The 26,533-nt window shown below is 44.1% G+C and overlaps 1 protein-coding gene across 1 annotated transcript in view; it reads left to right on the top strand.

Moving 5' to 3' along the window:
• Positions 1-8,119: 8,119 nt before the first annotated feature.
• arhgef2b (rho/rac guanine nucleotide exchange factor (GEF) 2b) overlaps positions 8,120-26,533 on the top strand; it is a 37,064-nt gene continuing 18,650 nt past the window's right edge. The window contains exon 1 of the mRNA XM_085472579.1: positions 8,120-8,999. Coding sequence (XP_085328705.1) covers positions 8,943-8,999 — 57 coding nt within the window. The 5' untranslated portion in view covers positions 8,120-8,942. The remainder of the gene's footprint in view (positions 9,000-26,533) is intronic.

The raw sequence follows: 26,533 nt of genomic DNA, 5'->3' as shown, positions 1-26,533 counted from the left end.
GGCGATACTTGGGTTGCTGCCTTCTTATATATGTTCCCTGCTTGTAATGAAACATGCTGGTCGGTATTCTCTTCGTCCGCATGGTTACTTGTTGCTTTCTGTTCCATTTGCCCGAACTGAACTTGGTAAAAGAGCTTTTGTCCATTTAGCACCCTCGGCCTGGAACAAACTGCAGAAGGAATGGAATATGACTGAATTCATTTCATTAAGTGATTTTAAATCTAAACTACGAATCCTTGAGGCCAAGTCCATAACATGCAACTGTTTCAATTAGATTGATTGTCATTTTAACTGACTTTTTATTTTATTTGAATTTTATTGAATTTTATTTTTATTTTATTTGTATTCTTTCACTTATTGTTGCATGTGTGTTGTTGCTGCCTGTGTTTGAGTAATTTCTGTAACTGTGAGACATCTGCTGCTGCCTATCTTGGCCAGGTCTCCCTTGAAAAAGAGGTTTTTAATCTCAATGGGATCTTCCTGGTTAAATAAAGGTTAATAAATAAATAAATAAATTTTGAAACTGTTTTGGTTTTGTTTGGGTTTTTTTGGGGGGGGGGGAGCATGTAGACCACAAAGGCCGGGTCCTCAGGAGGATGCAGCCTACGAATTTGGAAAAGCGGCGCTGCAGAGGAGCTAAACCACTTCTTTGAGGTGAAGGGACCAGAGGTATGGCACACACAAAACACCAGCCCCTCTCGCTCAGTTTTTGCATTTGCGCTCGCTCGCAATGTGTCGCTCGCGCTCTCAACATTTCTGCCCGTGCGTGCTCAACTCTTTCTCTACACCGTTATATTTGTGCCACAAAACCAGCCAATCACAGACTTGGAGGAAAAAAAATCTGATTGGCTGTTTTGGTCTCCAATCAGCTCGAAATGACGAAATGCAATATCCCAGAATGCATTTGGTCCAAAATTCAAAGGAGGCAGTGGTGGAGGAGCACAGAGTGGCAGAGTTTGAAATATTACTCTTTCTGGGTCACAAAATAAACTTTTAAGATATTTTCATGCGAGAATGTTTCTGTGTGAACTTCAAATATCTGCTCGATTTATCAAGACATCACATAAGTGCTCTGACGTTTTCGGAGATGCCTGTTACCCACCAGCTGACCGCATAGCTGGACTGGCCATTGGGCATACCAGACATTTGCCCGGTGGGCCGATGATGATTTTTCATTTTTATGTTTGTTTGTTTTTGTAACGGTATAAACAATGAAAGGTGGTGGATTAGCCAATTGGTCATGATCAACTCTGGGCTGGACCAATTACAACACATCCATATTGAAGGGAAAAGGAACGCGATAAGTCCCGTACTTTAGCTAGAATGAAAAAAGACACAAAGCTGGAGTTATTCTGTCTTTGATGCACAGCTGCCTCTTCTCTCATCCTCTCACCCTCTCTCTCCTGTTGCTACTTCAATCATGAAACTGATCAATGATCAGCTGATCGTCTCTCTTGTTTGTTTATCTCCCACTTTGCGCCAGAAACAGGAAACCAGCAGATGTTGCGCTAAACAACAACAGCAGCACGTTCAAGCTTGATCAGCTGTTGTTATAATTTATTTAATATTACTTTCTAGTATCAGCTGATGTTTGCTGGAGCCACAGCTGTAAAAGCTGCTGGTCATGATATCGGTTTGGAAACACGAAGGTGATACAAATCATACATATATACCAACAAGACACAGTGTGCATCACTGTCACAGCAGCGTTTGTTTTAGTTCAAAGGCTTTATGGTTTTTCCTGTAACACCTGGTGGTGTAGTCGGTGATTTTTTTTGTCACTTCAGCCTTATATATTATGTTTAACCCGAGTGACCACCCGGTCAGCTGGTGGGTAACAGGCATCTCCGAAAACGTCAGAGCAGTTATGCAAATATGTGATGTCTTGATGAATCAAGCAGATATTTGAAGTTTACACAGCACCATTCTCGCATGAAAATATCTTAAAAGTTTATTTTGTGACCCAGAAAGAGTAATATTTCAAACTCTGCCACTCTGTGTTCCTCCGCCACTGCCTCGTTTGAGTTTTGGACGAAATGGATTCTGGGATATTGCATTTTGTCATTTCGAGCTGATTGGAGACCAGAGCAGCCAATCAGAATTTTTTTCCTCCAAGTCTGTGATTGGCTGGTTTTGTGGCACGAATATAACGGTGTAGAGCATAGGTGTCAAACTCTGGCCCACGGGGCAAATTTGGCCCGCAGCCTAATTACATTTGGCCCGCGAAGACATACCAAATTACTTTTAGAGCTGGCCTACTGGTATTATACAGCTAATATATATATTGTTTAGTATCAAGCTTTGCTTGTTCCATATTCAGTTTTTCAGCAAAACTTGTTTGAGTCCATAAGAAAAGATTCATTCTTATATCTGGAGGAAGTTTTTTTTTCAATAAATATTAATGTTAGCCCGCGACCTTGTTCCAGTTTTGAATTTTGGCCCACCGTGTATTTGAGTTTGACACCCCTGGTGTAGAGAAAGAGTTGAGCACGCACGGGCAGAAATGTTGAGAGCGCAAGCAACACATTGCGAGCGAGCGCAAATGCAAAAACTGAGCGAGAGGGGCTGCTGTTGTGTGTGTGGATAACAGCAAACACTGAAATACATTTTTTGCACGCAGGAATGAATTTTGTTCACTCAAATTCAGCTTTTCTTCGCTCAAAATAAATTTCTCCTCAAAATGCAACACTTGCACCTGCAAACCTTTTTTTACGTGCGCTCAATTTTTTTTTACGTGCACTCAGAATAGTGGCACAAAAATAACGCCATACAGAGGCAGCAGCAGCTAAAACATTGGACAGCAGCAGCAACCCAAGCCTCATGGTGCAGGAGTATGAGGTGATGAGGTGAGATGCACACTGAGGACAGTGAACCCCAGAAAGGCCACCAGTCCAGATTGGGTGACCAGAAGGGCCCTAAAAGAATGTGCAGACCAGCTGGCTGGGGTCTTCACTAAGATCTTCAATTCTTCACTGTCCCAGTCCTGCATCCCGCCGTGCCTAAAGTTGGCCACAATTGTCCCACTGCCAAAGCGCACCAACATTAGCGGCCTCAACAACTACCCACCAGTTGCTCTAACACCTGTTATAATGAACAGTGTGGGCAAGTAAGTAATTATAGTTACTAGTTACTTCTTCAAAAAAGTAACTGAGTTAGTAACTGAGTTACAAGATTCTAAAAGTAATTAATTACTTGAAAAGTAACTATTGCATTACTTTAAAAAAAATGTTTAACCCTCTGGGGTCCATGGTATAACGGGCCATTTTTAACTACTTTTGATTTTCAGGGCTCAATCCTTGGCCCTCTTCTTTTTTCATTATACCTGCTCCCTTTGGGGTCTATTTTTAGAAAACACAAAATATCCTTTCACTGCTACGCAGACGACTGCCAAATTTATTTGCTTTTAGCACCAAATGGCCCAGGCTCCATCCAAATCCTTTTGAACTGCCTTGATATCAAAGCTTGGATGGCTCTGAACTTTTTGAGTTTCAATGAGAGTAAAACGGAGGTGATTGTATTTAGACCTAATAATATTTCATGTAGCCTGCTCGTAAATTGTGGTTGGCTAGGGTCTTATATCAAGCAGCATGTGACAAACTTGGGAGTCATTATGGACTCAGATTTTACTTGGACAAACATATTAGTTCGGTGTTGCAAAAAAGCTTTTTCCAGCTGGGGCAAATAGCTAAGCTGAAGACAGTTTTGTCAAGAGGTGACATGGAGAAGGTAATAATAATAATAATAATAATGGATTGGATTTATATAGCGCTATGCCTTTATTTCAACACGGCTTGACTATTGTAATGCACTGTTTTTTGGAGTCAGACAACGATCTCTTGCTCGTCTTCAGCTCATTCAAAATGCTGCTGCCCGCCTCTTAACTGGTACCCACAGCTATGAACATGTAACACCTATCCTGTCTTCTCTTCATTGGCTTCCTGTTCATCACAGAATCAATTTCAAAGTCCTAACACTGGTTTATAAATGCCTTAATGGTCTTGCTCCCCCATAACTTTCCGAGTTACTTCAGCCTTATATTCCTTCATGGACCCTCAGATCAGCTGACCAGCTGCTGTTGGTTGTCCCAAAATCAAGGCTTAAACGTAGAGGAGAACGAGCCTTTTCAGTTATGGCCCCAAAACTTTGGAATACGCTGCCTTTAGATATTAGACAGGCATCTTCGTTTCCTGTTTTTAAAATGCTCTTGAAAACACACCTTTTTTCGATAGTGTTCAGACTGGCTTGAGTTTATGTGGTTTTTATGTGTTTTATTATGTTTTATGTGAGCGTCAGTGGTTGTATCTTGTGTTTTATCCTGTGATTCTGTTCAGCACTTTGGGCAAACGTTTTGTTTTTAAATGTGCTATATAAATAAACTGGATTTGGATTTTCCCTCCACATTTCACCTTTAAAAACTATTTACTTTTCCTTGTTTAGTATCATCCTTTTCAGCACAACCTCACACGTCTGAATTTACAGTTATGTTTTCATTTTTTACATACTGTATTAGCACAATTGATCTAAAATCAGACAAAAACATAAAATCCGAGTAGAAAATTTTATATTTTTTACTGTAACAACCACAAACATGTTTAATGAATCATATTTCATAACTTTAAATGCAAATATAAATTGTCAATTTTAAAATCCTATGCACAAGTTTTGCAAACATAGTTATTTGCAGCCATTTACCTTTTACCCTTTTTATAACCTTTTCAGACTATTTACAGAACAATCAGCTGTTCTTCATTCAGTAAGATGCCACACAAATTATTTGTGCCACTCCAATTATTTCTGTCCATTATAAAGGAGAACATCACAGCCTGGTACCTGCAGGTCTGACAGCAGCAGGTGTATCACTCCTGTTTCTACCTGGAGACAGCAGTCGCTTCATTGTTCTGACACACAACACAAAACTATCCACAACACTACACACTAACTACACAAGACAACACATTAACTACACAAGACAACACATTAACTACACTCTCCAAACATGCTAAAAGTCACAAATCTCTCACATCTCAAAACTCGCTCTCGCTCTCTCTTTTTCTGCTCTCTCTCTCGCTGTCACTCCTAAATCTTCCGCCTCTTCCTAAACAACCAAATGTCATGTCGCCATATCATTTTTTGATTGGTCGACATGGTGCATTTTTCCACCAACACCAACATGTTTTTTGTTTGGTCATAAGCAGAGTGCTTGCTAGCGCTGTCCTTAGACAGTAAACGTGATGAAACTATTCAGGAACAAACGCCGTGTATATATTGTTTATCATGACTCTGGTTTTACGTGGCCTGCCAACACAATTTAAAAACTGTTATATATCACCTTGTTGCTTTGTCATCTTGAAGTGGTCATGTAATTGGCTTACCCCGACCACTTTATTCTTCTTCAATCAAACAGCAGCACTCATGCGATTGTTTTGCTCACTAGCTCCAGGTGTTGTGCCAGAAAGTGGTCGTCGGGCAGAAAGTGATTGCTGTCCGCGGGAGTGCCCGCAAATGCTTAAAGCTGTAGCGCCTCGATTACTTACAGCTACTTCTGTGTAACTAATATAATGTGCAGTAAGCTGAACACAGCTTCAACCGTCTGTTGAAAAATAGTAACGGACCGTATTTTGTTGTTAGTAATGGTAACGGCGTTGTAACGATAGGAACAGTAATTACTCATATTACTCGTTACCAGTGTTGGTCAAGTTACTTGAAAAAAGTAATCAGTAACTAATTACTGATTACTTCCCCAAAAAAGTAATCCCGTTACTTTACTGATTACTTATTTTCAAAAGTAATTAATTACTTAGTTACTTTTTAAAAACACGATTTAAAACCTGAATAGTTGATAAAGCGATAGATCTTTCAGCCCAATTCTACTTTTTCTACATAATCCATCATACAAAATGTAATCAAATGGAAAAGTCTCTTTTTAAAACTTGTTTTATTAGTTTTAATCTTTTAACTTTATGCATCAAGCAAAAATGTAATTATATGCAACATTCTCTGACTGGAAGAAATTAGTTTAACATTTAAACCTATTTTCTGCACATTCCAGCTCATAAAATAAAATATTTTGTGTGTTTACACTCAGTCTTTCAAATAGATGCAAGTAAAACACTGCAGAAAATAAATAAAGTCAAAGACTAGCGGAGGTAGGGTAGGCAGAGGTTTGTCCTGGTGCAGGTGTGCCGCAGCGGTCAGTGGAAGAATCCACGAGTTTCTCTGTGAATTTCCCATCACGTCATAGCTACTCGGTGCTTGCTTGGAGGTTTAGGGGTTTTTTCGCTGTAAAAAGAAGTTTTCTTCCCACGCACAGCGGACACTAATGTTTTTGTCACTTTTTATGGAATTAAACTCAAAGTAAGGTCAGTACTTCCACGCTTTAAACGCTGCACGCTCATACTCTCTTCCGCACTCGATAATGATCCATTGTTGATCTGCACACAGCTGTTGTCACAAACGTCGCACTCGCTTACGTCACTGTCATGAGACATTCTCGCAAAAAAATCATGGTTTTAGTAACACAGTAACGCAGTGTTCCTACGGGAAAGTAACGGTAATCTAATTACCGTTTTTGCAATAGTAATCCCTTACTTTACTCGTTACTTGAAAAAAGTAATCGGATTACAGTAACGCGTTACAAGTATCTCTGCTTGTTACTGAAAAAAGTAGCACCGTTAGTAACGTCGTTACTTGTAACGCCGTTATTCCCACCACAGATAATGAAGTGCTTCGAGAAACTGGTCCGACGTCACATCATGTCCTGCCTGCCACCCACACTCGACCCGCTCCAGTTCGCATACAGAGCTAACAGATCAACTGAAGACGCCATTGTTGCAATGCACCACATCACCATCTCTCACCTGGAACATCAGAGGCGATTCACCAGGCTGCTCTTTGTTGACTTTCGCTCTGCTTTTAATACGATACTCCCCAACAGACTAATAGTTAAACTGCTGGATATCGGACTTCCTTCTACTACCTGCTGCTGGATCAGAGACTTCCTGTCAGACCGTGTATAGAGGGTTAGAGTGGGGCCTCATCTTTCCTCAGCCCTCAGCCTTAACACCAGCTCTCCACAAGGCTGTGTACTAACACCCCTACTGTACACTCTGTACACACATGACTGTGTTAGTTCCCACCCAGTCAATGCAGACATGATATAGAGCTGAGGTCCAGAGCATGTCGGATTTGTGTGCAGACAACAACCTGGACTTCAATACCACCAAGACAAAAGAGCTCGTAGTCAACTTCAGAAGGAGGAAATCTGAGCTGCAGCATCAACAGGGAGTGCATGGAAAGGGTGTCCAGTTTCAAGTTCCTGGGTGTGCATATAGAAACAGACCTCCAATGGAGCTCAAACACCTCGGCGGTTTTAAAGAAGCCCCAACAGCATCTTCATTTTCTGAGAATCCTCAGAAAAATGGAGCTGAAGAAGGTGCTGCTGATCGTCTTTTACCGCTGCTCCATTGAAAGTGTGCTGACAAACTGCATCTGTGTGCTGTTCTCCAGCTGCACCACAGCATTTCAGAGGGTTATTAATATGGTCCAAAAAATCATTGGACATCCTCTTCCCTCCGTTAAGGACCTGTACAGCACTCGCTGTCTCCAGAGGGCACGCAGCAATAGTAATGTGCAATAAACATACTCATTCTTTTATTTATTACGTCATTCATTTGCTCATACCATTCATGCACTTAAAAAAATCCACTTTAATTTAAGTTACTGTGCTGTTTTGTTGTGCTATTGTACTAGGTATGACTGTGCAATGACAATAAAGAGTTGTCTTTATTTGCTGTTTTATCAGTTTGCTAGTTGTTGAATAGTTTTGTGAGCTTTGACCTGAGATTCTGGCGTTTCTGGCAAAATACATTGATATTTAAAAATCAATTCAGAATTTATTGAATCAAAATCACTTTATTCAAGCTAAAATCGTTTTGAGTCAGAAAAATCGATTATTGAAACCCACCGCTATTTATAATTTAGTCTGGTAACCACCGGTTTCGCTAACTAACCAGACCCCACTAACTGTGGACTGTGGGAGGAAGCCGGAGAGAACCCACGCACAAAAAGGCCCCGCCCTCATTGTGGAGTTGAACCACTACTGGCCGTGATGTCAAAATATCCATTTTTCCCTTTGAAAGACTAAAGGTTAAATATCAGCTGTATTTCCTCCGGCCAGTCAAGAGGGGGCGGTAGGCTTTCATGACGTCACTATCCTCAGGTTAATGTGTTTGTTAATTGCTGGCTGTCATGGTAACAGTGTGGCGGCCTGTGCCGGGAGGCAGTTGCAGACAAACGTTTGGCTCTGTGTGAAGTGATCTATCCGCTTCTGATCGATCACATGACTGTTGTGGAGCTGCTTCCGATCGGTCTGATCTGTCATCGATCGCTTTTTCTTTGTGTCCGATGGAGGTTCGTTTCTTGTCTACGCCAATGTACTCCGGTCTCCGCGCGCAGTGGGCGGGGATTGACCTCCGGGGTTCCACGTCACACCGCGATGGTTGTCCACCCTGCGCCCGCGCGGGCGGGTCTATTTTATCCGCGCAAGTCATCAGTCACGTGACGCCCTCGGCTGTCCTAGTGGCTGATGAGGGTCACGTGAGCTGTGGACACGTTGTCATAGAGACTGACTCCCCCCTCACTATCGTCAACCCGCCCCGGTAGAGAAAAGAAGCGCTCCCTGACAACTGGCGGGGGGCTGGGCTCACAGACCTGAGTGGATTGTGATTGGTCGAGCGTCCCAGCAGCGGGCTGAGCTGTGATTAGTTAGAAGTACAGAGCTTCGCTGTCAGTCAGAGAGAAGCCCCGCCCCCTCCGCTCAGACCGCGGACGCTCCGGGACGAGAACCGCACTTCTTTGATCAGAGACCGGAGCAATCAGCTGGATCAATCGGAGATCGGCAGGTGATCGACCATCGGCTGATCAGGGATCGGTTGATCAGGGGAATGTCCCGGCTGCTGGAGAGTAGGAGGCAGGACAGGATGAAGGAAATTAACCTGAAGGTGAGTTCACCGGAAAAAAGAAAGAAATGCTCTCCGGGCGCGTGCACACCGCTCCTCGCGGATGGATCGGGGCAGACGGCTGCGCGCGTCCGATCAGGAGTTATTGATGAGTGATCGTTGAGGGAGCGGCGGGAGGCGGCTGTTCCGCTTTGTTTCCGCTTAGACTGTTCCGTTACTATAGAGTATCGATCACAGCATCGATACCTGCTGATCAGACACTGATCGGCTACTGATCGGTCGTACACGCTGATCACCGATCGATCGATGATCAGCGTGTACAGGAGGCTGTGTTTGAACACGTGAGGAAAGTTTGAGGAGAAACGGAAACGGGACTTTTTTTTCCGTTCAGACTGAAAACTGCTCAGAGCGCGCGCGCGTGTGTGTTCAGCGTCCGTGTGCGTTCGTGGCGCGTGTGCGTTCGGCCTGTGTGCGTGTGTTCACACTGAGTTTTGGTGTGTATTAGTTTGTGTGTCCGTTAGCTGCAGCGTGGCCGCTTTGTCCTGCAGGAGGAAACGAGAAGGGGGAGGGGAGGCTGTGTGTGTGTGTGTGTGTGTGTGTGTGTGTGTGTGTCAGACAGGAAGCAGGGAGGAGGAGTGAATATTTGACTGTGAATATTTGACCTCTGACCTCTGAGCCGTAAATAAAGACGGAAACTGAGACAGGTGACACACTAATAAAGTTTAGTAGAAGATAAACCCTTTAAATGCTTAAAAAAACACACACACACACCGTCTCTCTCTCTCACACACACTCCGTAAAACTTTATTTGAAGTCCTTCATTGATCTGCCATCAGTGAAACTGATCAGTTTTAGTTCATTGATCAACGCTGATCGACAGACCGACCAATCAGCTGCTTCAGATGATGATGAGAACATGATGGGAGGTGTGAGGCCCAGAGCAAATGTCACGTTGATCAGTGAGCTGACATTACCTGAGCTCAGGTGAGGAGGCTTCACTCAGTCAGAATAACCTCACATGAACACCAGATCATGTGATTACCGCCCCGTCACATGATCTCTCTCTAACGCTACACAATGAGGGCAGAGCTGCACTTTGACCTATGCTCAGGCAGATGCTTCACTCTGATGTCAGAGAAGGAAGCGAATGTTTCCCTCATGCCAGCACGCGACCACGTTTCCATGATGACCTGACGGTGCGCTGCTATGAATTATGGGATCGCATAATCTCCCAAAGGGCGCCGCAGTGTCCCCTGGCATGGAGGAAGCTGTAAAACTCCTTTCAGCTCTGACTGAGGAACACTGATCTCACCATTAGCTGTGCGGTCATGTGACTGCGCTGCAGTGCATTGTGGGATGGAAGTAGAGCCGGTGTGTACTTTGCTGAAGAAGGAGTCCTGTTTCTATGGTTACCCACATGTTAAAAATTGACATTTTCAAACTGTGAGTGTATTTCAGCAGCCAACCACAGGAGGAAGAAGCCACAATCAATAACCTTTGACCCTGATCAGGTGACTGTGCGTGTGCAGAAACAGGTTATTAAAAACGAGTTTAATCAGAAACGCAGTTTGAACAGTTAATGAAAAATAAAGTCAACACTGCAGCTGTCACACACACACAGACACACACATACACACTGTCTCTCTCACACACACACTCTCACACACACACACACACACTCTCTCTCGCACTGCATGCTGGGAGTTTGATGGTGGTGAGTTTGGTGTGTCTGAGTGAGAGTGTGAGGTGTGACCCTTATTAGCTGAGGTGATCAAGCAGAAGACACTAGATATAGCCTTTCTCCAAGAAACACATACTGACAGTACAAATGAAATAGACTGGGGTCTGTGGTGGGGAGGGCAGCAGCTTCGTAGCCATGGGACAAATTTTAGTGCAGGAGTTGCTATTTTATTTTCTCCTTCTCTTAATGCAAATATTACTTTCAGCATGGAGATGGTAAAGGGGAGAGTCCTTATGGTGAAAGCTGAAATAGGTTTTATTTTTACTTTTGTTGTTGTCTATGCACCAACCTTAGGGTCAAGGGGACTGTGTTGTGTTGGGTGGGGACTGTAATTGTTGTCTTGACTTTACTTTGGATAGGACAGGGGCAGAGCCGCATCTTTATCAGATGTCCTACGGAAAATTAACTTGGTTGAGGCATGGAGGATGAAGCATCCTTCCCCAGGCAGTATACCTGGGTGAAAGTCAATGATGGCAGAGTTAGTGCAGCCAGATTACACGAGTTTTATTTGTCTGTTTCACTTACTGCTCGAATTGTTAACTGTCAGTGTTTTCATGTTGTTTTTTCAGATCATCACTAATTTCTTTTTTTTTTTTGTTGCCTGTCCCATTTGGATCTTTAGCCATCAGAATTGTTGTCTGAAGGCCAAGAAAGATGCCAAGCGGCTTTACTTTACCAATTGGATCATCATGGCCTTGCCATATTGGTCCATTTGATTGACCTTTATTATAATTATGTATTTATTTGATTTGATTTTCGGTTGTTACAGATGGGACAGACATGACTGGGGGATAGGACAGGGAGAAAGAATGAAAGAACGAGAGGGAGAGAAAGAAAGAAAAAAACAGAGGGGAGAAGAGACGGTGAGAAGGGGGGGAAGAAAAAAAAGAAAAACAAACAAAACACCTGGATCACCTGTATGGAGAAAAAAAACAGAATAGAAAGCAAACAACAAAGAGCAACATAATAAAAAAACAGCACCATCACAATAAACTAGCTAGCAGTAGATAACAGTAGATGCTAAATATTACATGTTATTGTGCAGTACGTAAGATCAGCAGCGCACAATGTGCTTTGAGGTAGTTTGTGTAGTGTGAACACCCGTGTGCATACCTGTGTGGATCAGTACGTTTGTATTCCAAAGGTTTCTCCATGTAACGATCTGCTAGGGAGTGTGGGGAGCCATAGCCCTGTCCACCAGGACATGAAGCAGGTATGGAAGAGATCCAGGCCCCAGACATCCAGAGGCCCCAGAATACGAGGACCCGAGGAGGACCACCAGGGGGGCAACCGTGTCACCCTCCTGGGAAGAGCTGAGGAGAGCCCCAAAGGAGAGGTCACCCAGCAGCCACGGAGCAGAGACCAGAGGGGGTAGCCGATAAGTGCCCACGGGCTCTGCCGGCAGCCAGCTGTGCCAGAGAGGACCAGGCCTCAGGCTGTACCCCACCCCCCGGAAGGGGCCCAGCCGGGCCACAGGCGCCAGGCCCCGCCAATCAGCCACCAGGAGTGAGCCGGTACATGCATGAGCGCCCAGACCCAGACACCAAGAACCACCAACACACCAACATCTGAAGGCATCAGCGACTGGCAGGGAGTGTGGTGAGCGGAGATAGGCCTCCATACCTCGGAGAGCTTGAGATGTTCCCAGAGAGGTGAAGTCTAAGACCCAAGCTGACATATAGACACAGATGAACAGGCACACGCAGACATAAAACGTGCATTCCCACCCTCATATACAGAAAAAACAAATACTCGGCACTGCCCAAACATACTCTATATCCCAGGTCCGGGTACCCCTGTCCCCAGAGGGGCAAACCGTAGAGAGTTAGAGAGCCCTGCAGTTGGGCCGATGCACCAGAGGTCCCCATGCACCCACCCGCCCACCGACTCGGCAACACAACAACCAGGACAAAGGCCTGGCCAGAGCCCCGGCCCGGGGGCGGAGCACCCCCAGACCCCTAAGCCTCCACGCCCATCCCGGATCCACTCAGGGGCAGCCAGGCTACCAGGCCAGTAACCAACTTCCGCCAGCATAGACCCTCCCCCATCTCCGCTGTACGTAGCCACAAGGAAAACACCATCTAAGAGCCACCAGAGCCCCTAACCAGGTCATGGCCACAACCCCTGCGTTAGGCCTTCCAGGGAAAACGTCCCTAGGGAATCCCTAAACGCCCTAAGACCGTCCCTACCCCCATATCAACCACAATAGCAAAGGTAGGACTAAACCATAACCCCCACCCCCCCACCCCCCCCACCCCCCCCCCACTAGGTGATGAAGCCTATCAGAGGGATTGATCAAATGTGATGGCAGAGGCTGTATCAAGACTAATGTGCTCTATTAGATGGTTTTTATATTGGTTAGAATTAAGATTATTTTTATTTTCCAGTTAGTGAGGACCATAGGGCCGTAAAAACAATGTGGGCTGTGTTTATTTCTGTAACGACCTCATCCAAGTTGCCTAGCAAGCACACTAAAGGGGAGGCTGGAATGTTACATTTCAGACACTTTGATAAGTCTTCACATATCTTTACTATGGACTTAATTTGTTGATATTCCAAAAATCTTTTCTTGTTAATGCCATATTGTATAACTAGTCTGTCAAACGAAATAAAGTCTGTTCCTTCCAATGTATGTTCCAAGTATTTAATTCCTTTACCACTCCAATCTGGCAAGTTGATCATATCATTGTTTTGTAATACCGGTATGTCCGGATTGTTCCAGATAGGTGTACGTTTACATGGGATTAATGAAGACTCTGTCATTTTTAGAAACTCCCACCATGCTGTTAGAGAAGAGCTAATATTGATGCTTTTAAAGCATTCATGTCGTTTGTTGTTTGAGCTGATAAATGGTAGGTCTGAAATTTCTAGGTTATTACATAGTGCCTGTTCTACATCTATCCAAGGTTCATCTAAGAAGGTGTGTTTCAACCATCTAGAGATGAACTTGAAGCCTGTTGGCTAAAAAGTAGTGATTGAAGTTAGGCAGATCTAGTCCTCCTTTATCCTTGGTCCTTTGTAATGTTTTTAAGGTGATACGTGGGGGTTTATCTTTCCAAAGGAATTTAGAAATATACAAGTCCCTAGGGAATCTCTAAACGCCCTAAGACCGTCCCTACCCCCATATCAACCACAATAGCAAAGGTAGGACTAAACCATAACCCCCCCCACTAGGTGATGAAGCCTATCAGAGGGATTGATCAAATGTGATGGCAGAGGCTGTATCAAGACTTGTGATGGTTTGTTCGGGTAGACATTTCCATCTAGTCAGATCGCCTTCTACTGTCTTTAAAAGTGGGATGTGGTTTCATGTAGTTAGATCTGCAAGCTTGGGAGAAACATTAATACCTAAATATTTAATATTTCCAGATTGCAGTCGGGTAGATGAAGAATTATGGAAGGAGCAATTAATCGGAAGAACTGTAGATTTTTACCAGTTAATTGAATAATCTTGGACTTTTGAGAAAGAGTTTATCAATGCAGTCACCCCAGAGATATTGGTTTGTGAGTTTTGGCGAAAAAGTAACACATCATCTGCATAAAGGCTGATTTTATGTTCTACATCCATACATTTTAGGCCCTTAATTGTTGTAGCCTATCTAATTGCTGCTGCTAGTGATTCAATAAAAATTGCAAACAGTGAAGGGGAGAGTGGGCATCCCTGCCTGGTGCCCCTCAGGAGACAGAAGCTGGAGGATGTTTGGTCATTTGTTTATGAAAGAATTTCCGAAACCAAATTTGTGTAAAGTTGCAAATAAAAATTTCCAGTTAACTCTGTCAAACGCCTTTTCTGCATCAAGAGAGAATATTATGGTTTCAATATTTTTACTACATGAGTAGTCTATTAAATTAAGTAGTCTACGTGTATTTGTTGATGAGTGCCTACCTTTTATGAAACCAGTTTCGTCAGGATGAATTAAAAGGGGGGTTATTTTCTCTAATCTCTTTGAGAGAGCTTTGCAGATTATTTTAAGGTCTACATTTATAAGGGATATTGGACGATAGCTTGAAGGAAATACAGGGTTTTCACCTGGTTTTAGTAAGAGACTAATATTTGCAGAGTTCATATTTGGTGGAAGTCTGCCATTTTCTTTGATTTCCTGCAACATCCTGTGAAAAATTGGTGCCAGAATTGTCCAGAATTCTTTGTAGAATTCTGCTGGAAAGCCGTCTGGACCTGGAGTCTTATTAGTGGGCATACTTACCAGCGCTTACTGGAGTTCACCTGGCGTCAGTGGCGAATCCAGTGCCACTGCTTGGGTATCTAATAATTTTGGGAGAGTTACATTATCGAGAAATTGATCAATTTCGTTTTTAAATGGGTTCATTTGTGGTGTATATAAAGTTTCATATGTCTATCGATTGACTCCAGGATGTCCACAATGTCTTTGCCGGCAGGTGATGTTGTGCCGGGGGAGTCTGCCGGGCGACATCTTTTAGATGGCGGCGTCTCAACTTTGGCCAGGGAAGATGCACTCTGGGCCTTCTTCATTACTAGGTCATGGAAGCACCAGTTGATGAAATCTTGGAGAGCGTCTAAACTCTCCTCGTTGTCCTCCAGGGTGTTGGAGATAGTTGGACAAATGTGGTTAGTTAAATGACAAGTGATTAGTGTATTTGGAATACTTGAAGTTTAAAAGCATTTTTTAATTTCTATGCTACCCTTTGCTTTTTCCCGCCAAATCTCCAGCGTCTGACGTCCCCTACAGCATAATTCGCTTACCCGTCTCCCTTCCGTCCCTTACCGTCTCCCTTCTGTCACTTAGTTTTAATGGAGCTGTTTCTATCTACCACCAGTAAATCCAAACCTTTTTGGCGGTTCAATGTAAAATTATTGCATGGTCAGATTTTCTGTGAAAATTTTAGGTGTTTTGGGATTACTGGAGATCAAGGAAGGATGATTTTAATTCCTTCGTTCAATGGTGGGAGGTAGGAAATTTGTGTGTTTTGTCAGCAAAATGGTTTTAATTTGATAGTCAATATCATGACAACTGTGCAGGAGCTAGAAAAAGAGATAACACATATGGAGAATGTCTCATCAGGCTCCAGGACATGGACGCTCCAACTACATTTTCCTTTAATTTGGGGAAATCTGTGGTTCACAGAAAGCAAATGGTGTGTCTTCATCTTTCGGATGGAAAGGTGACCACAGATCTGGCTGAGATGAGAAGGCATGCAGTGGCCTTTTACACGGACTTGTTTAGTGCGGATAGCTGTGATGTGGACTCTGCTTCGGACCTTCTGCAGGGGCTTCCTCAGCTGAGTCCAGGGGATCAGGATGTTTTAAACAGGGATATAACCTTGGATGAGCTGTTTGTGGCGGTGTCTCAGATGGCTTCAGGCAAAGCTCCAGGAATAGATGGTTTACCATCAGAGTTTCTTGAGCACTTCTGGAGTCTTCTGGGTCGGGACAGCTCTATAGCATTGCTATTGAGCCTTTTCTCTGTAGACTGAGGAGCAAGTTGAGGGGCTTCTCTTTGCCAGATCTCGCTCAGAGCCCTCCTGTTGTTGTGTCAGCATGTGCTGATGATGTTAATGTTTTTATTAAGGATCAAAGGGATGTGGAGGAATTAAAGGAATGTCTGGTTTTGTATGAAAACGCTTCTTCAGCCAGGGTTAATTGGGGTAAGAGTGAGGCCTGTTTGGTGGGGCATTTGGCGAGTATTCCCAAACTTCCTGGGAACCTTCGCTGGGGTCAAAGGGGCATTGAAACTCTTGGGGTTTACTTGGGGAGTGATGACTTTGTGAAGCAGAACTGGGAGGGAGTGCGGGAACAGGTGGAGGCTGAGTTGTCTAAATGGAACCGGTTACTCCCCTACCTGTCCTACAGGGGTAGAGTTGTAATAGCTAATAATCTAGTTGCCTTGTCTTTATGGCACAGGTTACTTGTTTTAGTGTCACCACCCGGTCTTCTGGAAGAGGTGCAGCGGCTTCTGGTGAAGTTTGTCTGGTCGGGTCAGCATTGGCTTCGTGCGGTGGGCCTGTATCTTCCTGTGGCGGAGGGGGGACAAGGCCTAATAGATGTTTTGTCCAGAACTCCAACCTTTAGACAACAGACGGCACAGAGGCTGCTGTATGGCTGTGGTCACAGCTGGATGACTTCTGCTCAATTGTTGCTTAGGAGAGCGGGCCGGCTTGGATTGGACCAACAACTCTTTCTTCTGAAATTGGATTAAGTGGACCTGTCTGGGCTTGTACCATTTTACAGCTCGGTGGTTAATGCCTGGCGGGCGCTGAAGGTTGCACGTACTCCTAACCCCAGACCTGGGATGTGGCTTTTTAAGGAGCCACTGTTTTTTAATGACTTCCTGGCACTATGTTCTTGTTTGTGGAGGCTGGCATTATCAAACTCTGTCATCTTACAAGGATGTCAATGGGTGCACTTGGTGGTGCCACAGGCATTAAGTCCTCCAGAATCCTGGGGAGAATTATGGAGGAAATTTGGCAATCTCTGTCGCCATCACTGAGAGACTTTGCTGGAGACTGGGTCCTCGCTGATCAATGGGCTGATGACAGCGAATATGTTTTTCCTTCATTGATGGTCAGTCCTTCCTTTGAGGAGCAGCCTGAGGGGAGTGGCATGCTTCTCTCCCTGGGAACACCAGTGCGGATAGTTTCAGCTCTTGTGTGAAGAAGCAGCTTTATTTATGCTGTGTTAAGGTGCTGAATTTCCGCTCTCTGGTTGGAATCAGGGAGTCAAAATGAACTGAGTTTTTTAGCATTTTTGTGTTACTTTTTGGTGTTGTTTGTTTTTTCTTTTTAATGTGGTGTAAATAAAGTTGTGTGAAAAGTCTCTCACACTCTCTCTCGCTCTCTCACACACACACACAGTCTCTCTCTCTCTCTCACACACACACACACACACACACACACACACACACACACACACACACACACACACACACACACTGTCTCTCTCTCTCTCACACACACACACACACACACACACACACACACACACACACACACACTGTCTCTCACTCACACACACACACACACTGTCTCTCTCTCTCTCACACACACACACACACACAGTCTCTCTCTCACACACACACACACACACACAGTCTCTCTCTCACACACACACACACACACACACACACAGTCTCTCTCTCACACACACACACACACACACACACACACACACACACACACACAGTCTCTCTCTCACACACACACACACACACACACACACACACACACACACACACACACACAGTCTCTCTCACACACACACACACACACACACAGTCTCTCACACACACACACACACACACACACACACACACACACACACACACACACACACACACACACACACGTACACACACAGTCTCTCTCTCTCACACACACACACAGTTTCTGTAATTCTCTAATTTTTCACTGAGCGTGCTCAGAGTGGTGCTTTTTACTTCTAAGGTAGTTAGAGTAGTGAAACTGGATCCATTTAAACACGAAAGCTTCTCACAGCCTGATGATGAAAATCGTTTCAACTTGTTGCAGATCAAAGTGGAAAGAACAGCTGATCTTGGTGTTTGTTCTGTGTTGCCAGCAGATTAGAATCAAGTAGAACCAAATGTAGACATTTTCTAAATCACCAGATTAATTCATGCAGATTCACATGACTAGAGCAGTTTGTGCTTCACACAGTGGTTTTAAAACGTATTCCCCCTGCAAAGAATCTACTGTAATAAAATAATCAGTGAAAACCCTTCTAGCTAATTTTAAACCAAAACTTTGGTAACCTGCTGCTTTCGTTTTTATTCTGTCAGCTGCAGACTCGTTGAAGGGTTTCAGAGCAAAGACGTTAGTGTAGTGTAGGAGTTCTCTTGTAGGATCAATTAATGTGCTTAGAACAACACTGCTGTAAAAGTGTTTGTCAAGAAATAAAGTTGCATAAAAAAAATCTTTATTTGGTATTTATTACTGATGCTCATCAGGGAAACACAAACACAGACCTAAGGAGCTTGGAAAGAAAAGCATCTGGACTTCTTTGAGTTGCTTGAAGATGTTTCACCTCTCATCTGAGAAGCTTCTTCAGTTCTAAGGTCAAATGGTGGAGAGTCCCAGATTTAAACCCAGTGGGAGTTTACTCCCAAAGAGGGACAAAAGGACCCCCTGATGATCCTCTACCTAATCACGTGAGCCAAGGTGTGAAAGCGGGTGTGGGTCACAATCAGCCAAGGTTTCGGGTGAGCTCATTGTGAAACCTGGCCCCACCCTATCATGTGATTTCCTGAGGTCAGATGGCCCAGGATGTGAATGTGTAAATCTCCCCACCATTTGACCTTAGAACTGAAGAAGCTTCTCGGATGAGAGGTGAAACATCTTCAAGCAACTCAAAGAAGTCCAGACGCTTTTCTTTCCAAGCTCCATAGAGCTTGGAAAGAAAGCTCTAAGGAGCTTTCTTTCCAAGCTCCATAGAGCTTGGAAAGAAAGCTCTAAGGAGCTTTCCGGATGACTGAGAACCTTCACAAACACAGACCGTTCACACGTCGAAGTCTGAGGGATCTTCTAGCAATTGTGATCCTATTTTCTGGAGATGTGATTGGTCAGTAGGTGGTTATTTCATATCTGACGATGTCTAGTTACCATGTCGATTTACCCCAGAAAGAAGTGATTGACCTTGGTGTCCAAAACCCAATTTTCAAGCTACATTCACAAAACCTCTGACTCTTCTTGCAAAAACGTTCACCCCAAAACAATTCCAACTGTGCTCAAACCTGAACTATGCCATCAAATCATGCCTCAAGTCAATCTAAATTAAATACTACTGAGTAGTCACTAAACACTACATAGGAAAAAGGAAAACACAATGCTCAGGACATGAAGCATTAAGTCAGGCCAGCACAGACTGCGTTTCACCAGCGTGTTATCAGCTCTGCGGCTGGTATGCGGTGAGGTCACATGGGTCAGACTCCAGTGAAGCATTACCTGTTTCTCTTCTGTCCTCACTGAGTCTGCTGTCTCTCCCGTCTCTCCTCTAACCTCATCTTACTTGCCCGCCGTCACATGACACCCCCCCCCCCCCACTCCACAGCACAGAGCTCGCTTTCTTCGTCTTCATCACTGAGCTCTTTATTTATTGATCAGCTGATCAGTGACTGTCACCAGTTTCTCTGTAACTATGATGCTTTTCTTGTCAATGCTGAGACGGTTTTCACATCACAGCTGCTGCAGTTTGTTTACCTTAAAACTTTAACTTTACAGACAGTTTAAAACAGGAGCTCTGTCATTGGCTGGCTGCTAGTCACATGATTTCTTTCCTTTAATTTATATCTGACCAGAAGAAGTTCAGAGTCAGAAACAGGAAGTAGTTATTATTTTCAGGCATGAGCTCAAATAGAAACACTGATCACATGCAGAGAAAACTCAAGCAGGAAGAACTAACCGTGTTTCTATAATCATCACCATCATTAGTTAAATCTGTGATTATTTCCACTGACAGTGTTGCTGTTTGTGACGGACACGAAGTGGGGCAGTGGAAGGATGGATATCTTGATGCTGTGCAAACGTCTCGTTCTTTATGCTTTGCTCATAAGCAGCCAGACTCGAGCAGGAGTTCTCCAGTAAAGTTATTTTGGACACTGGCTGCTTTTTCAGTCTGGTCCATGTACCTGACCACTGTGTTTGTTTAGCCTCGTAGCTCTGACCTTTGAATCATTCAAACATAAAAAGGATAATAAATCAACGATGAACCAATGTTGTATCCACACATAAGACACCTCAGTGTCTTTAGGCTCTTTCTTACCAGTGTCCTGTTCACATTTCTTTACTGAACCTATGAAAAATGTTAAAGATAACACAGTTGGAAATAAAAATTTTTTTTTAGTATTTTTGCACCAAAACAGTGAATTCCAAAGAGCTGGTATCTGAAAACTCAGCATATTTCAGCAGTGTGACCCTAGTAGCTGAACAGTATCACGTCCGTAACAGGAGTAAAAAAACCCAATAAAGACACGAGAGAGGACCTGGGAGATGATCCAGACCTCCAACTGATCGTCTGCTGCTCACGCATTACCACCCATGTGTGGCCCAGATCTGGTTTGCCAGGGGTGGCCCACACATGGGCCAGCACAAGGCCAGTTGCAAACACACAGTTTCAGCCGTGGCCCCAGATGTCAGCCTAATGTGTACCTTAATCAAGCCATGTAATAACAACATGTGCATAATAGTGCAAAAGTAACATGACAAAACTCTGTTCAGACAGTGAATCGACTGATCTTATATAACACTTTTCACTATTCCGGATTACTGAAAGTGCTCTATACAGCATGCCACATTCACCCACTTTCTCTAAACTGAGTGCTTCCTAACTACATTCATACACATTCACACTCTTGACATGCAGACTGGAGAAGCCAGGGATCGAACCACTAACCTTCCAATCAGCAGGCTGCTCTACCTCCTGAGCTACAGCCACTCAGTGGTAAACATGAGTAAACCCTCACTATGTTTTGGATAAAGAGCACGGTTTGACACAAACCTGTGAAACCTGTATTTGAAACGTTGGCTACCATAATAGTATAGTATTGCAACATGGCATTTGGGTCTTCTAACTAAAATAGGAAAATAGGAACATAAACAGTGCCATCATTGCCAGACCTGGCCCACATCTGGTTTACATACACTCTGCCATGACACCGGTCAGTCAGAAGTGCCAGCTTGATGCTGGATCCAAGGAAGACCTGCTTTCTATGAGCCTGGGCCACATAAACCAAACCACAATCGAGCCAGATATGGCATGACATAACATAGACAGTGCCATCTACGCCAGCCCTGGCCCACATCTGGATGACTTCATTCCAGAAGTCAGTCAGCAGTGCCGGCTTGATCCCAGATCCAGGCCAGACCTGGGGCCTGTTCGTCGTACCTCGCTAAGTAAGTTAGCTGGATTAGATTGTTGACGATTTCGCGTGATCCTGGATCGTTCGGTTCCCCGAAGCTCATCCGGGACTTGCTGTCATAGCAACAGAGCCGTAAGCGTAAACCTGCTGGGGAGCAGGTTTACTTTATGTAAACAGGATTAGATCGCGGCCACGCAGGTATGTCCGCTTCATTTATACGAAAGCAACAGCGATATTCCACCACTGTTTCACCATAAATAAATAACATCAATGTAACTAAAGATAATGCAGCACTTGATCCTTTTATTGATTTCACACAGATACATACAGGTCATTTCCTAAAAAAGGGAAATGAACTATTAACATTCTATTACATGTATGTGATTATTACAGATGTAATTCATATTTCAGAGTAGTAATTGTAAATTACTTCGTGTAATCAAGATGAGAGACCACGGCTATAAAAGCGAAGGTGGATTTGGGAAGTCTGTCGCAGCCATGTCCTGTCCGTATACGCGACCAACCCATTGTGGAAGGTGCAAGATTGATAAGGAGAGTCCTCAGAATTCAGCGTATATTGCGGGACAGACAGGATCCTTTAGCTCAGCGCGACAGTGTGCTCATAGAGAGATATCGATATTCCCGTGAGGGTATTATTCACTTAACCAACTTGTTGACGAGGGGGTGCAGGACCACCACCTGTCTTTTTTTGCTCTGCCCTTTTCTTGGTTGCTGTTATGAACAAACTAACAGAGTATTACAGGCCAGTATTACCTTGCCAAGAGACGAAAAGCAATCTAAGAGATAAATATTACCATTCTGTAGAATACTCCTGTATTCCACTTTTACTTGTTCCCATGTTCTTGTGGGTCCTGTTGTGGCTCTAATGTGAAAGGGGATATAATATAACATATTATAATATAATATAATGCCATATGATATTGGACAATGTAGTGTCATATGATAGATCTACCCTACCGCCTACTGGTGTTGGCCAGAGGGGCCGATGGCGCGATATGGCAGCCTGGCTACAACCGTAGCTGCCTCCACCAGTGTGTGAATGTGGGAGTGAATGAATAGTGGTATCGTAAAGCGCTTTGGGTGCCTTGGAAAGCGCTATATAAACCCAATCCATTATTATTATTATTATTAAATTACCTACGAGTTTGATTTGTCAGCAACTTTCTGCCAGCCCTCTCTCCTTGCTTTTGCAGCCTTTGCAGTGTTCTCTTGCGTTTTAATTAAACTCTGAAACTCCTGAAATCCCTCACTCATGAGTTCTTGCTCTGCTGCTGGAAAATACCGAGCACGCCCCTTCGACATTTTCGCCGACCAATCAGCGGGTTGCCGATCAATGTTTCTACTATCGATGCGTAGCCCCTTTTACGACACCCAGTGATGTCACATTACTGCGTCCAGCTGTACTAATCGTCAACAGCAGGTGTGTTCGGAGAACCGGATTAGCGAGCTCACGGTTAGCGCGATGGTTTGGTCTTGGATGTGTCATTTGATCTTGGATGTAGTAAGCGACATACGAAGAACAGGCCCCTGCTTGCTATGTGGGATATAAACAGTTAGAAATACACTGGACACGTGCGTTTGCATGTTTCATCCCAAAATCAAATCAAATCACTTTTATTGTCACATCACATGTGCAGGTACACTGGTACAGTACATGCGAGTGAAATTCTTGTGTGCGAGCTTCACAAGCAACAGAGGTGTGTAAAAATACAATAACATAAAACAAACAAAATATAAGAATGGCTAAATCTGAGACTAATAAATATATGTACAATATATAATAGTGTATGCATTACTGGATGTGTATACTAAATATGTTTTTCTACGTGTGTGTGTGTGTGTGTGTGTGTGTATAGACATTTTACAAATTAAATAGAGTAAACAATAAATAAAATATATAAAAATATACAGAGTTGAGACATGTGCAAAACAGTGGTATTACTGTACAGTATGGAGTGCATAATGTTGAAGTTCCAGTAGTGAAGCTGAGGTGTCTATGACGTGTTCAGCAGTCTGATGGCCTGGTGGAAGAAGCTGTCTCTCAGTCTGCTGGTACGGGACCGGATGCTGCAGAACCTCCTTCCTGATGGAAGCAGTCTGAACAGTTTATGGCTGGGGTGACTGGAGTCCTTGATGATCCTCCCCGCTTTCCTCAGGCAGCGCTTCCTGTAGATGTCTTGGAGGGAGGGAAGCTCACCTCCAATTATCCGTTCAGAGCACCGCACGACTCTCTGGAGAGCTTTGCAGTTGTAGGCGGTGCTGTTGCCATACCAGGTGGTGATGCATCCAGTGAGGATGCTCTCAATGGCACAGTGATAGAAGGTCCTGAGGATGCGGGGGCTCATGCCGAATCTTTTCAGTCTCCTGAGAAAGACGAGGCGCTGTTGCGCCTTCTTCACTGTTTTGTTTGTGTGTACTGACCACGTAAGATCCTCAGCCAGATGTACACCAAGGAACCGGAAGCTGCTCACTCTCTCCACAGCAGCGCCGTTGATGGTGATGGGGGTGTGTACTTCTCTGCACCTCCGGAAGTCCACTATCAACTCCTTTGTCTTTGCGACGTTGAGGGTGAGATGGTTGTCTTGACACCAGTGGGTCAGGGCGCTGACCTCCTCCCTGTAAGCCGTCTCATCACCGTTGGTGATAAGACCCACCACTGTAGTGTCGTCCGCAAACTTCACAATGATGTTGGAGTTGCTAGTGGCCGTGCAGTCATGGGTGTAGAGTGAGTACAGGAGAGGGCTCAGTACACACCCCTGTGGAGCACCAGTGTTCAGTGTGATGGGGGATGAGGTGATGCTGCCCAGTCTGACCACTTGGCGTCTGTCAGACAGGAAGCTAAGGATCCAGCTGCAGAGGGAGCTGCTCAGTCCTAGATCCTGCAGTTTCCTGTCCAGCTTCGAGGGAACGATGGTATTGAATGCTGAGCTGTAATCTACAAACAGCATTCTCACATACGTGTCTCTCTTCTCCAGGTGTGACAGGGCAGTGTGTAGTGTCAGGGCTATGGCATCATCAGTGGACCTGTTGTGGCGGTATGCAAACTGTAGAGGGTCCAGTGAGTCGGGTAGTGCAGAGCAGATGAAGTCCCTGACCAGCTTCTCGAAGCATTTTCTCACGATGGGGGTCAGGGCTACAGGTCGCCAGTCGTTCAATGAGGAGATGCTGGAGGATTTGGGTGCAGGGACGATGGTGGCCACTTTGAAGCAGGCTGGGACTACAGACGGAGAGAGGGAAAGGTTGAAGATGTGTGTGAACACTCCAGCCAGCTGATCCGCGCATGACTCGAGGACGCGGCCGGGAATCCCGTCCGGACCAGTAGCTTTGCGTGCGTTCACCTTCCTGGTGAACTTCCGCACATCCTCCTCAGACACAGTGTGCGCGCTGACCAGGGGCGGATCTAGAAGGGTGGCATGGGGTGGCAAGTGCCACCCTAAAATGATCCCTTGCCACCCCAAGTGCCACCCTAGTTTTGCATATGACAGTGTTGTTTATTAAAATAAGATAGCATTAACAGTTTGAGCGTAGTTACAGTCAGCAGTGAATATAAATGCTAAAACTGAATATGTTGCATAGTGTTCCCCCCCTCCACCAACAAATGGTTCAGCCCAAAGCAGGACCGGCTTTTTTCTTGTTTTCAGTAGCAAGCGATGCTCATGATTGTGCCAGAGCACATTTTGAACAACACCATGGGAATTTCGCTTTTCACACAGGTGGGTGGATGTTACACTCTGGAAATGGAAGGAAGGTGAGTGTTATTAACCCTCTGAGGTCCACGGACACGCTGCACCTCCAGATCACATGACTGATGTGAGCACACATCTGTGAGTGACACAGCAACAAGCTGCAGCCACGCTGAGTCTCTGTTTCAGCCACATTGAAAGTTCGGACTTTAAAGTTTTTAAATTTTAATTACAGGCCAGTAAATCCAGAGTTATGATAAAAATATATATAAGCCACGCTTTTTTCTAAATACTGTGGTCACATTTTTGTGTGTGTGTGTTTTAAGCGTTTTCTAAAGACAGCACGAAAACAGTAAGGAAAGAAATAAAGCCACATGTTTCCTATCGGTGGAAAAATACACCATGGCGACCAATTTTTAAAAAAGTCAACACGTGGGATTTGGTTGTTTAGGAAAAGGGAAAAGTTTGGGGAGTGACGGTAACGGCAGCGAGACAGAGTGAGTTTTTAGATGTGGGAGATTTGTGACGTTTAGTGTGGAGTGCATACTTAGTGTGTTGTGTTGTGTTGTGTAGTTGTTCTGTTGTGTAGTCGTTTTGTTTTGTGTGTCAGTGAGGGCGCTAATGACTGTCACAGAGCCACATTTGCAACGTAAACACTGTCACTAAGTAGAAAACCAGTGGAGTGATACACCTGCTGTTGTCAGGCCTGCAGGTTTGTCCCTGTGCTTTCTGTCTTTTGGTGGACAAACTTGTTTTTTACTGACACACATCATTTGTGGGGCATCTTATTGCAACACCTGATTGTTCTCTCATTTTAGTTTTAGTAATATTTTTAAATGGTTGTACAAAATGAAAAAAAAATGGCAGGTGTATGGGGTGCATTTTTAGATAAATGGTTGTTTATGTTTACAAAATGTACATTTTATATTTGCATTTCAAGTTATAAAAATGTACTCAACATGTCTGTGTTTTTTTACAGTAAAAAAATTCTACTAGGATTTTAAGTTCTTTGTGTGATTTCAGATCAGTAACACTAATTCAGCATGTCGGTGAAAAAACAACTAAATTCAGTTGAGCTGAAAAGAAATCAAACAAGGCAATGGGGAAAAAACCAAAATGAAACAATTTCAGGGTGAAATACAAACATAAACTCAAAAGGAGTCAAAAATGGCCGGTTGTATTGTAGACCTCAGAGGGTTAATCCAACAAAACATGAAAAATTCGGTTTACATTTTTGTTCATGACGGTGCAGATTTCTGACATTTTGTGTAATTTAAGCTGTAA

Source organism: Copadichromis virginalis, linkage group LG11 (assembly GCF_057382275.1).
Source record: "Copadichromis virginalis isolate Kocher_CV1m ecotype Utaka linkage group LG11, C_Virginalis_male_GT1.1, whole genome shotgun sequence".
In the NCBI taxonomy this organism is placed as follows: domain Eukaryota; kingdom Metazoa; phylum Chordata; class Actinopteri; order Cichliformes; family Cichlidae; genus Copadichromis; species Copadichromis virginalis.
The sequence above is the reverse complement of the archived record's forward strand: the minus strand, read 5'-3'. Positions and strand labels throughout refer to the sequence as shown.